At 52.9% G+C, this 12,638-nt stretch overlaps 5 protein-coding genes across 5 annotated transcripts; 2 read left to right on the forward strand and 3 right to left on the reverse strand.

Annotated features, from left to right (window-relative positions):
* The first annotated feature begins 900 nt into the window (after positions 1–900).
* On the forward strand, positions 901–2,451 carry BDV14DRAFT_75190 (tRNA maturation protein LHP1). The gene is made up of 2 exons (XM_073777433.1): positions 901–2,111; positions 2,189–2,451. The coding sequence occupies exons 1-2, from the start codon at positions 985–987 to the stop codon at positions 2,295–2,297; spliced, it is 1,236 nt and encodes a 411-aa protein (XP_073627457.1). The 5' UTR covers positions 901–984; the 3' UTR covers positions 2,298–2,451.
* On the reverse strand, positions 2,452–3,749 carry BDV14DRAFT_75157 (putative zinc metalloproteinase). Its single transcript, XM_073777432.1, has one exon. It carries the CDS (start codon positions 3,613–3,615, stop codon positions 2,605–2,607), a length of 1,011 nt encoding a protein of 336 aa, XP_073627458.1. The 5' UTR covers positions 3,616–3,749; the 3' UTR covers positions 2,452–2,604.
* On the reverse strand, positions 3,660–5,633 carry BDV14DRAFT_174663 (putative DNA repair protein (Rad57)). Its single transcript, XM_073768932.1, has 2 exons — positions 5,212–5,633; positions 3,660–5,144 (listed from the first exon to the last, which is right to left on the reverse strand). The coding sequence occupies exons 1-2, from the start codon at positions 5,622–5,624 to the stop codon at positions 3,884–3,886; spliced, it is 1,674 nt and encodes a 557-aa protein (XP_073627459.1). The 5' UTR covers positions 5,625–5,633; the 3' UTR covers positions 3,660–3,883.
* Positions 5,634–5,822: 189 nt separating this feature from the next.
* BDV14DRAFT_75201 (TMEM53 family protein) lies at positions 5,823–7,065 on the reverse strand. Its single transcript, XM_073777434.1, has one exon. The coding sequence runs from the start codon at positions 6,801–6,803 to the stop codon at positions 5,859–5,861; it is 945 nt and encodes a 314-aa protein (XP_073627460.1). The 5' UTR covers positions 6,804–7,065; the 3' UTR covers positions 5,823–5,858.
* A 2,508-nt stretch (positions 7,066–9,573) lies between these two features.
* Positions 9,574–9,950, forward strand: BDV14DRAFT_174666 (uncharacterized protein). The gene has a single exon (XM_073768933.1). It carries the CDS (start codon positions 9,755–9,757, stop codon positions 9,926–9,928), a length of 174 nt encoding a protein of 57 aa, XP_073627461.1. The 5' UTR covers positions 9,574–9,754; the 3' UTR covers positions 9,929–9,950.
* The last annotated feature ends 2,688 nt before the right edge of the window (positions 9,951–12,638 follow it).

Raw genomic sequence — 12,638 nt, forward strand, 5'->3', positions numbered from 1 at the left:
GGTATCAGCCTAAAGGCGTCGCAGTATAGGATGCGTGTAATCGATGAGGAAGATGCTCGATGGCGTACGATGCAAGCTTTTGGCGCGAGCCAGTTTATCGTAAGTCTGTTGAGTGTTGTCTGCTTCCGGTTGAAGCAACCGCTGTCGCTGCCATCGGCGTGCTCAATATACAAAATAAGGTCGTAGTTGATGCGAGATAAAGTGTTGGCATAGATATGCTGAAGATGAGCTGAGTGGCAAAGACGAGCAGAGCAGAAGTCAGCCACTGCCATTGAAGGTCATCGCCAGATTCCGGAGGGGAAAGCACGAGGCAGGTCCGTGGGTGCCTTGGGCTACCCCGGACTATGGACCTGCTGCAGCCGTGAGGAACCATCTTGTCAGTTAACGGCTCCTAAGTTCGTGCACCGTCCGGTTGCTGCTAGAGACCAAGCTCAATATTCTAACTGGGTTGAACAAATCAGCAATGATCAGAGCAATGTTGAAGAGGTGCTGGAGCAGAAGAGAGCTTGACTGATTAGGAAAGAAGCAGGAGCTGTCCCAAAACGGTTAGCCTGGGTATTGACTCATTTCTGCCTGAGGCTGTCGTGTCGAACCTGCGCCTCGACTTTTTGAGCTCCGCAGCTCAGAAAATTTCCCCCGCCGCATTCTCTCTCCAGCCTTTGTCCCCTCTGCAGTTTCATTTTTTGTTTTTGAGAGACTTTTCTAGAGGAGCCGAAGGAACTATTGACTTAATTGAGGTAAGGCGCGATATTACCTTGCTGCACAGCTTTCCCACGTGCGCTTCGCTATCGGCGCGCGGCCGCATCGCGGTCTAAGCCTCCGATTGCAGTCACTTTGTTCGCTGCTTTATCGCCGTGATTCATACTGCAACTCTCCGAACTTAGTGCAGACATGCTTACTGACTGAGTCATAAAGATATACCTCCTTTCTTTCTCTCCCCTCATCCCCTCTATCTTTTGATTCAATTGTCGCACGACTATCGCCATGGCCGAGGAACAGAAGCCCGTCGCTACCCAGGCGACCAACGCCGAAGCGGAGAAGGACGTCCAAAACGTGCTCGCCGAATTGAAGGGTGAGACCGAGACCCCCGCCAACGGCACAGAGAAGAAGGAGGATGCCCCCGCCGACAATTCTGAAGAGGCTGAAGAGGCCCGCATTGTCGCCGCGGCGCAAAAGCTCGGCGAGAAGTCAGAAAAGTCAGAGAACGAGCAGCGAACAGAGAGCACCCGCGACTACCGCGCCCGTCGCAATGAGAGCAAGTTCGACCCCTCCTCGCAACAGGAGACCGATGACCCCGTCGAGATCCGTAAGCAAGTCGAGTTCTACTTCTCCGATTCCAACCTCCCCATGGACAAATTCCTCCTCTCCAAGGTCGGCGGCAGCAAGAACAACGCTGTTCCCCTTGACCTCCTTCACTCTTTCAAGCGCATGCGCCGCTTCCAGCCCTTCGGCGCCATCGTCGAGGCACTCAAGACTTCCGAGACCCTCGAACTCACAGACGGCGACAAGTCCGTGCGCCGCAAGACCCCCCTCCCCGAGAACGTCAAGGACTCTCACGACCCCACTGTCGTGAAGGTCTTCGAAGACAAGGCTATGGCCCGCAGCATCTACGCCAAGGGCTTCGGCGAGGAGACCCCCACCACACAGCTCGACATCGAAGCCTTCTTCGCCCCCTACGGCCCCGTCAACGCCATCCGTCTCCGCCGCCACCACGACAAGCTCTTCAAGGGCAGCGTCTTCATCGAGTTCGCCGACGAGGAGAAGCAAAAGGCCTTCCTTGAGCTAGACCCCAAGCCCCAATGGAAGGACCAGGACCTCAAGATCATGAGCAAGAAGGAGTACTGTGACGAGAAGGTCCGTGAGATCGAAGCCGGCAACATCAGACCCAGCGGTGGCCGTGGCCGCGACGGCGGTCGCGGTCGTGGAGGCCGTGGAGGCCGTGGAGGACGCGGAGGACGCGGAGGACGCGGCGGCCGTGGTGGACGTCGTGACAACCGCGACAATAACCGTGACTGGAGAGAGCGTCGCGACGAGGACCAGCAGCGTGGTTTCAGAAACGGCCGTGATCGCGACGACAAGCCTGAGCGTCGCGAGCCGGAGAAGGACTCTCGGTATGCAACTACCCACCCAACCAACCAACAAACCTGTCCCATTTTCATAGACAAGCAAGCTAACAATCGATATCTAGCGGCGTCCCCGTCGTCCAAAGCACCGCCGACAGCACCGCCCAAAAGCGCTCCCACGACGGCGATGCCAACGGCGACCACCCCGCCAAGAAGGTCGACACCAAGGAGTAGACTACCAGTACATACTTAATGATCTATTGCGTCTGAAATTTTCCTGCTATGTTGAACCAGTTCAATTCATTTATCTCGGATGGGCAAAAGTCAATACAATACCACTGTTTGTTTTACTGCCTTATCTTACCTACATAGGACTTTTTATGGAGTACTGCTAGACGTGGACTTATGTACAGAGTAGTCATATGAAATGTCAATGTCAAGTGCAAGTAGATGAAGACGCATGCTTGATAGGTATGGGTATAGTTGCTATGCAAATAACAGATAAATAAAGACCATGGGTATCAGCTCAGAAAGACGAAGCTCAAGAAGACGGATCCCCCCTCTCCTCTCTGGCCTTCCTTGCCCTCTCCTCCGCCGCTCGAGCAATCATCTCCCTCATCCCACCACCACTATTCCCTGTTGACGTCCCCGACCCAAGAACCTGCGTACTCCCCACCAACCCCCCGGCATCAAAATGCTCAGCATCGCGCTCACTCTCCCAGTCCCCCGGGTTATAAAACTCCTCATCACCGCCCGCCTGCCTTCCACCATGTTTCCAATCGCCCCTATCAACCTCCTTCTCAATCTGGCCAGTCAAATCCCAGAAATCCCGATCGTGCTCGGAGAAGACGTTGTGCGCTAGTTCGTGGCAGAGTGTTTTGCGGATCGTGCGGTAATCTCTGTATCCGTCGTAGGCGTCTGTTCGGAGCCGCAACTCGATGATCTCGCCTTTGTTCCTGTTGAGTCCTAGTGTTCGGCTTTCAGACGTGGTATGCATGACGGGGTCCATTTCCGTCAAAAGCCCGACGGAGAATTTATGGTTTGCCATGGCGGATTTGATGCCGGGGTCGTTTGCTAGGCGTTCAAGAAAGGACTGCGATTTGGAGGGGTTCGGGAGGTAGGAAAGTGGTTTTATGGCGTTGAAAATATAGTTTGCGTTGTTGTCTGACAGAGTGCGGATCCCGCCGGGGCTTGGTCTGTGAGAGGATGTGCGGCTCTGCATTCTTGCTTCGCTGCGCGCTGCTTCACGGTTCTCGATACGCCTCTTCATTTCTGCGCCGGCTGTATTCAGATTCTCGATTTCGGCGGCGGGTGTGCCGAGGAGGGTTATTTTGAATTTGGGGTTTGTGAGCGGGAGGTCGGAGAGCAGGGTGTCCTGGAAGGGCGCCTTTGTCATTCCTGGTTTTGGCGCAATGAGGAGCTTCATATTCGCAATCGGGATGTGGAAGTTTTCTGAGAGGGTTGTTGCGAGGTCCGACAGCGTGCTCTGTGCGGGGGTCGTGAGGGGATGCGCGATGCCATGGTGGTGGATGGTTATCGTTTCGTTAGCCATGATGTCTAAGATTGCAGGTACTTTGTGACAAGGTCGGCTATGAGGAAGTAGGTGTAAGCGAAGGCGTCGGCGATGGCGATATCATGGTTATAAAGCGCGGAGAAGGCAGAGGCGTGATGATGAATCCGGCTGATCTTCGATCGCTTTCTACCATTGGTTAGTCAGCCGGAGATAGCCCGGGCTTACTCCGCAGTATACACAGTCCTGGCTGAGAAACAGCGCCTGATCTAGCGGTTGTTATGGGTATACTGAGAATTGATCGAGCACCTCATTGTTTGCTTTCGCCTTCGAACCTCTTTACAGCTCGGATACCGCCCTTCCAGATCTCAAACTCAACCTCGTCCTGGAACTCAGAACCAGGTACATCTGGCGTAGGGCCTCCGGCCCATGGCGAGAAGACTAGTTTCATGGTTCGTTGTATTGGTTGTTCAGGAGGCTGGAATGGTGACGGTTCCGAAGACGTAGGTACCCTTCCCGCTGCTGCGGTCAAGTCGTCAGGATGAGCTTGATCGCCGTCAGAACGAATGGGCGCAGTCGCAGGAACCTTGAATTCAGACGCCTCACCTTCTTCTCTCGGTATCTGAACAAGCGTCGAATATGTTGCATTTCCAAACTGCAGCGGGTCAAGGCTGACCGGCCGAATATACTTCTTCAAAGCAATGCGGCAGGCAACCTGCGTGGCCCAGACGAGACCCAACGTTGGTGTTTTGAGACTAGGGCGGTATACATTCTGTGTCCACGGCTGAGCGATATCTCCCCAGCCCGTAAAGAACCGCTGCTGGCGCTGGAGGCTGAGGATCTCGTTCCGCACGGGGTTGCCGACCAAGTACGAGCCGTCGAACGCCGGTTCTTCTTGCGTAGGCATTGGCGACGAAGACGGGAAGTTCGGCGTAGACTGGAGAATGGCGAGGGTCTGGTTCAGCTCTGCATTTCCAGACTCGGGCGGGCGTAGTCGGGCTAATGGCGATGCAGCTGCTTCGCGATCAGTTAGGTGGAATTCTCGCGCTTGTTGCGAAGAGACGGGCGTCCGGTCTCCGGTTAGTCGGCGAAAATCCAAGCGGTCTTCCCCTTCAAACCGATCAGAGACCTGATTAGCGACAACAATAGCGATATCTTCCCTCGCAGCCAAGTTGCGCAGCATCTGGCCCAGCTTAGCGAGTTCCCCCGACCGCGTCGACAATCCGGATAAATCGTGACTCGTATGCTCCGCTCGATAATTGGATGTTATGGAGTCTATGACGACAAGACCGACATCATACCGCCTTATAGCAACCGGAAGCTGGTAATTCAATATGTGGTCTTGGCTCTCAAGATCCATAGCATTGATAGACAGGATCTTCCCCAGCGAAGGTTTCTCATCGCGCGACAGACTCGCCAATTCAGGATGCGACTCGATGAGCTGCGAAAGCCGATTCGTAGCAAGCGGTGCCTCTGTAGAGATATATATCGCGCTTTTCCCCGCACCTCGAGGTTTGGGAAGTTGGACGGCTAGCAGGAGGCCGAGAAGGAACTGCGTTTTGCCGCAGCCACTGTTGCGAATCAGTCATTGCCAATGCTCTTCAGAACTTCGCTCAGAACTAGTAATTGAATACATACCTCTCACCCGTAACTTCCATCACATACCCCGTCGCAACACCCCCATTCAACAAGTCGTCCAATGTGTGATCGAGCGTGCTAATCGTGCACCATTCCGAAAGATCAAGCTTCGTCCGCAGTCCCGCAATCAGCGGCCTTTCAATGTCAAGGCTGCTATCTGGTCGATCCTGTTCCTGCCCATTCTCCTGCTCGGGCAGCAGAGCTTCTTCAAATCCAACATCATTATGCAGAGCTTTTATAACCTGTTGCGCGAGCCGGCGGACATCGGAGAGCGGCACGTGGGCGCGTTTCGCGATCTCGAGGGTGTCGAGGGAGATGAGGTCGACTGTGTTTATGCGGCTTCGTTCGAGGGGCGGGAGGATGTGCGAGTAGGGTCTTGTTGGGAAGTTAGGGAGGATGGATAATAGATCCATGGAAGGGAGGCATGGAAGGGGGAGGAGGGGAGGGGGGGAGAAGAATGGTGAAGTTGGAGATGCGGGAGGATTTGCTGGGTTGTGTGTGGGGACCAATCGGGATGGCGCCGTTCTTCCGTATACAATCTAGGTACAGAGTAGAGCGAAATTTCTATCTTGGTCTTATAAAATTGATTCAATGGATTCAGAATCGAGTATGTTCGTCATGTATTACTATGTAGATTCTGTGTACATTCATAATCTGCTCTCCCGGATTCCTGCAACAACAGCTAGTGGGTGTTCGTCCTCAAACATCACCACATCAGCGGGGGTAATCATCTTCGCAATTTGCTTCCAGAAGCACTTGATAGATCTCCAGTACTTCTTCTCATCCTCAACAATAAGCGCACAGTGCGGACTCTCATTGAAGACCACGCTTTGCACATCATACCCTCGGACTCTAGCATCGTCTAGGTGTGCCTGCACCTCCTCCCATCGGATAGTCTCGTCCGCTTTTGAGAAGAGATACAATCGTGGTACGCGAGACGAGACGACCAAGGTGTCGTTCAACTGCTTCTGCATCTCACCCATCGAACTTGTGATGCCCATATTTTGGAGTCCTGTGATGACGCCTATGGCTGGGAGGAGCAATGCCCTGTTCAACAACGTGATTGGTAAAGGAGCAGCAGGTAGTGAGTAAACGCTAGCTTGATAGTTGCGCATAAATGTCGTGCTTCCGGGACAGCTATCAAAAATAATCCCCTGTAGGGGAAGTCTGTGGAAACCGCTGGGATCTCGGCGGTCCTGCATCGAAAGAATCAATTGGATCGCGATATTGCTGCCGCCGTGTGAGAATATATGCAGAAGTACTCCTTTTGGATTCTTTTCGATGTCTCCCGCATCAGGCCCTAGTATTCGACGAATAGCTTCTCTGGCTGGTTGTAATCTATGACGTATAGTCTTAAACGAGCGAACCGTGATATCAATCATGCCGGTCGTGAGGAGGAGGATGGAGGAGCTGGGGAAGAGACGGCGGTGGTAGTTGACGTATTTGCTGATCCGTCGAGGCGTTGCGCCCCCGAGCCAGGTGCAAAGCACAATAAGTGCAGGGCATCCATCGGGAACGAAGTGGTCGACGGTGGGGTGCTCGTACAGCCACACGTTCTCTCCAGCAGGCTCCAATGGCGAAAGAAGATGCATATTGACAGTTTTGATGAAGGCGACCTGTCATTGAAGACCTAGACTTCTGAAGCAATGAATGGAAGTCTAGGCCTTTTTATACTAGGAAACGCCGTTAGTCCCGGGGTCCCGGGATCCGGGAGACTTGCTATCGGTTCCACGCGACCATTCTAATGCCTTGCATATCCACCGTGAAAACTCATAATTGAGTGGGCTTTCCAAATGCAAGGCTTCGAAGCGGAATTGAACCCCTTCCTATCAACGGAGGGGTCGCCGCTTTCTGAGTTTTGCGGTTGCATCTCCTCGAGCGGAGTAACCAACGCTTCGACGCCCTCGGAGCTCTATCTCAGGAATGAACTCCAAGTTGTCGTGAAGGTGATGGGTGTCATACAAGGCATAAAAAGCAAATGATAACCTCGTAGGGCTGAGAATGCCACGTCGTATTCGTGGACCATGCGTTCACGCCCTCAATTGGTCCTATTCCACAGATAGAACCAAGTTGCAGGGTGCTATGCTGTTAATCGCTGGGAAGCGGCATTTGAACTCCTGCTGCATCCCTGGCAATGAACGAAGAACTCGCTGCCCCTCGACCCCGCCGGGTGATCAGGGTCCAAGCTCCATAGACATCGAGGCAACCAGGCTCCCGAACGCAGTAAGCGCAAGTGAGGTGAGATTTCGAATGGCTATAGTCGTAGGAGTATCTTGAAGTCCGGCTCGTGCAGAGGGTCGAGACCATGTGGCCAGGGAATTATCACCGTCGGCGCGCATACTCTGGCATTTTTCCCTACAGGACACAGATTCTTTGTGGCGACGTTAAGCGCGGAGGCGAACCATTAAAGGGTTAAAGCCGCTGTGCGCACTCCAACTTCAGTGACAGCCTAACGGCGGGCATGAATCATGCAAGGTCGACTCCGCCGCGGTATGGCGATCATGTTCTGACTCTGAGCGGAAACGCGGTGACGCGCAGGACGCCGGCATTCGGAAAATGCGACTCGCGGGGAGGGTCCAGGACCCAGGTCTACAGGATAAACTCCGGGAAATCAAGTTTCAAGATTGAGAAACCAGAAAAAAGTTGATCCTCGATCTGAATCTGGATCTGAAGTGTCAAATCTGGATCTACCTAATCGGAGTATCTCGGGCTCAGGCTTGAACTGTGGTTCTTGATCTTTGCCCAATTTCAGTCCCAGTCTTGATCGAATTCCAGTTTGTTTCGAGGTTGACAAATGGCGACTGGCCAGTGGTGGCCTCGAATAGGCGAGGCATGATCGGTGAATCGCGATGGACCCTCTCCCGTTGAGCGGATCACAGTCGCATCAAGAATTTGTCATGGCGATCTGCATGTTCCAAACTTCCAGTGTTTCTTCCGTGCAATCAGCGGCCGTCTTGTTGGAGTCGGAGAATTGTTATCGTGGTTCCTCGTATCTGTATGGGAAGTATTTGTCAGACCTCCAGATCCCTTGCTTGCAGCGCTCCAAATGTTTTGCGGCACTTACCCATTGTTCGCGCTGCCGAAGATTCTCCGCCTTGAGCGAACGGATGCTTCTTCTGACGACGTTGGCGGTGGCGTTTGTGTGAGATATGATCGCCATTGTAATGTTAAAATCTGGTCGAGCTGAACAACGTCGTAAGTATTCTTGTGCTTGATGCGAAAGAGTGGTGGGTTGCAGGGACAAAAAGATACTCTGAGATTACCCCCGCATTATGGAGGTCGGCCCTGGTATCTCCGTCTAGGTATGTACGTCGAGCGCAGGACTCGGGCGCCAATTCATATCTTCAGGGCCCTCTCTTTATCTCTAACGGCAACTTGGGCGATCGATCTATCGGTCAATCTTGTCTTTGTCTCGTGGATCTATCGGTGGATAAGTACCCCCACTAGCATCTACCTAGATTTGCTCCATGCCAGAAGGTCAATTTAGGTATGGAGAGCATTGGGTGTTAAGGTTTACGATCTGCTGAATACTATGTGTTCAAATGCGATGTGTATAGTAAGGTTTTGTTGATGTCCTCGAAGTATCGCTGGCGTTGGTTATCAAATACCCACAGGAGTCAAATATATATTTCTTTGCACGATCCAACCACAATGACCCCCAGACATCACCGCACAATTACACGAGTACCCTATATGATCGGTGTTTTCTGTACGAACTACGGGAAAGCAACCATGGTCATCCCATCGACCTGCTAAAAGCAGACTCGCATATCCTGCCCCATAAGTTGTTCTACTGTTTAACCGATGAAAACCCGGTGACCGGGATGCAGCTTGAAGACCAGCACTGCACGCCAGCTACTAGCTTAGCTACAAAAGTACCAGTCACCAGCTTAGCCCGGAACCGGCGCCAAAGCAATTATGAACCTGAAAGAGATCAACAAATGGAGACAATACGCATGTCAGACGCACTGAGTTCTGAACTTCTGATAGCATGAGAGCAGGATAAATTGCGTCGCACAAATATGACCTGGGCGCGGTTATTCGTACCCCTTACTGATCGTGGACTGCGTACTCCGTAGCACAGAGACAGGTTGTACCGGTCGAGCTTCAGACGGAGTTCTCGTTTCTCGCTTGTACACAATTGGACTTGGAACCTGGGGGCGCTTTGGAAAGCGACCGCCGAATGTGGCACTGCTTCGGCCGAAGGTCTGTATCGCCAGCCTTTGGCGTGCGATGAGTATCACGGCGTAGGTAGCGCATACAAAGTACTTAGTACAAACGTGTCTGAAAGCTGGGGAAAGTGACACCCACGGGCCAAAGAGCTGGAGAAGCTCGAGCCAGGCCTTCAGACTTCAGCTCTCAACGGTCAAAGCGCATATCCAAGACGTATGTCCGACGGAGATACCATTCTTATCCTATATTCCGGAATCCCGAGAATGCTAAGAGCACGGAGTAAGGCACCCTGACTCTTTAATCTCGGTTGAGGAATAGTGCAGAATGCAAAGGGGCTAAGTTAATTGGCTAGTATGTTAGTATCAGTCTGATGCATCAGCGGCAACGGTTGCCAAGAAGAACGAGGTCGACGGGGAAGGGCTCAGTCGGGAGTCGGGAGCGTCTAGTGTATCCTGCCCTGTCCTATCCTGGAGCTGGAGCTGGAGCTGGGTCCCGTCCTTTTTGTGAAGCAGCACAAGCACGGGAACGAGTGGCCTTGGGATAAGACTGGTCACACTCGATATCACACTCATCTGCAGCGCCGTTCATCGCTTGGAGAATCAACGGGCGACTAAAGCGCTTTGGGTTAGAGAGGGTCTTGGTAGCGCCGGCTGGACCTTTTTCTGAGGAGTCATGTCACCTTTGGAGTCGCACAAGGATCGCGAATAATCCTGACTCAGACTGCGACCACTCAGGAGCCAAGCTGAGAGTTATGCTGGAGCCTGTGTGCATTGCACAGCCGCACGTCAAAATTATGGTAATGGTGGAGGGTGGTGTTGGCGCTGCACTCCAGCTCAGCTCAGCAGAGATCGCTCGATAGATTGGTTTTTGCACACTAGACTTGGAAAGATCTTTGGGCCCGGCCCCTGCCAGGATTTGCCTAAGTTAGAAATAGCAAGCGTGCAGGGATACTTCTCCTTCGGGATTCAGATGTCCGCTACAATTATGCACAGTACATCTGTCCTCCAGCATTAATATAGCCCGTCCACTCGGATCGCTCGCCACATGCAGGGCCTTTGACAAGTTGACACCAGGCCTGGGGTTGGGTTGGTTCGGTTAAAGCGAAAGTCTTTACTGAACTTTGGTATCAACTTTTGTGCTCGTGGAGGGTAGCAGTCGCGGTACTCGGCCAATTTCTTCGCCCATTCGGAAAAGCAAGCCAACGTCGTGTGATTGTGAACAAGGTACTCCGTGGTGGTAGCGATTGACTTGCTCATTTTTTAGTATTAGTATCCTGCACAGCGACAAGAATGTCTCGGGCAACGAGCGATGCTTGCTTGACGTGTGAGTATGACGACGATTAATGCCGGGTAGATCCGACATTGCGGTTATTGGAGTCGAGTTGGGTTGCAGTTTTGTAGACAGCCTGCAATATTCTGCAGACGGCACTGCTGCCTGGTTGTGGTGGATGGTGGGTGACATGACTCTCATGGTTGGTGACTTCGCCGCTAGGTCGGTGCCTGGGGCGCAATATGACGAGCCATGGTTGTTGGCTGGCTACTCGACTAGAACCGTGAACAGGGAACACGAACAGGATGATTTCCGGCGACACCATCTGTTGGCTTTTAAATGAAGGAACGGGTGCATCCTTTGCTCTGTAACAATTGTTCCTGAAGGTAGGCAAACAGACGAGCACTGAAGGAGTTCTTTTGGCAATGAGAGCCAATCCAGGGCTCTGGTCAGCATGAAACCGACGGGGTGTTATCCACGAGGCCCACATTGGCCGGTCCGCCCCGAGAAACAGTGGATTTGCCAGAAGCAGGGTTAAAACAGAAGCCAGTCTGGGCTAGCTGTCTAAGTGGAGCTCTTCCGTCATGGCTGTCGGCTGGACAAGATGGAGGTTTTTAGTCTCCTACTGACTTTGGTATAGATCAACGAGGCTTGCCCCGTGGACCCAAGTCCAGGGCCCAGGCATTCTTCTTGGAGCTGGCATGATTGGTGAAGGGCCTTGTTTGACTTTCTTATTGTCCGTGCGCCAGGGAGGCTTGCCTCGTCTTCGATTTTTGGGATCGCTAATCTCGCAAGAAAAAGAAAGCATGAAATGAACTCTCTTGTGTGGATGGATATGTCCGCAATCCTGTCGTGAGAGTTTCGGCCGTCATCTTTGTGGTCTCACGAGGGGTGAGACTAGGTACTTGGTCGGGTTGTTCAAATGCCGAGCCAGCGAAGGTTGCAGTCGCCATGAACAAAGCATTGCTTCCATGTGGAAGGCATGATATTGTCACATTGTCCGCGCTGACTCCAAATTCGATAGCCTGGTAGAGTTGGAAAGGGACCTGGCTTGGAGTTACCCAGCTTTTGAAACTGATGGTTTCCTGCCTCGATCTGTGGAGTCCTTCCCCGCCGCTCTTATTGGAAGACGTCTTCCTGCAAGCAGAGCACTGACCAGCCTGACTGCTGTCGCTCAAACATCTGCTTTCCAAAAACCCGGGATCTGGAAATGAGCTCCATCCGATGTGTTGGGTATTGATACGAGCTTCTAGATCCCAGGCTTTACGATTGGAAATTATCAGGCCTGCCTGCGTGGACTCAGCAAGACGATCGCTCGCCAAAGTAACTTTGTCCTCTGTAGGCGACCAGCGACCTGAGCACCCAGCCACTATTGAGGAATGGAAGCCGAGCATGCCTCAGTCAGTCCCTGGCCTGCCACTGAATCAGGAATCGCGCAGTCAGCCTCTGGCAGATTGATTGCTCCAGTCATGCGATAGTTAGGGCTCTTTTCCGCAGCGGCCGACACTGGTAAAATCGACGGACTTGACAAGTTCTGTTCTTGAAATTCTTGAAACGGGGTCGTGGAAGTTGACTGGTAGAGCAACAGCATCCTGGCGTTGGTAGCGCTGTGGTGGGTCAGAGCCTTGAAGCCTAAAAGCACGCTAGCGGAAGCTGGGCATAGCGCAACAACGACCAGCCACTCAGCAGAGACATTGACGATAGCAGGGCCCCCGAGCCAAGACGCTAGTAGACAAGGTTCCTACCAAATCGGGAATTGCATTTGAATAATAATGCTTTTTATGTTCCGACCACTGGGCACTGAGTCTGACCACGGGCCCAGCGGCCCATCCATCGAACTCTCCGGCGGGCCAAACCCAATCACAGCCAGTGGCCCTCAGCCATCAGCATCCCCTCCCCTATCCACCCGCCGCGTCGGGTTCGCTCCAAATTCCTTCCATGTCATCCTCCGCGACTTCGGGAAGCCAGGAGAGTGAGAAGGAACA

This window comes from Aspergillus stella-maris (assembly GCF_047715825.1).
Source record: "Aspergillus stella-maris strain CBS 113639 unplaced genomic scaffold BDV14scaffold_32, whole genome shotgun sequence".
Classification (NCBI taxonomy): domain Eukaryota; kingdom Fungi; phylum Ascomycota; class Eurotiomycetes; order Eurotiales; family Aspergillaceae; genus Aspergillus; species Aspergillus stella-maris.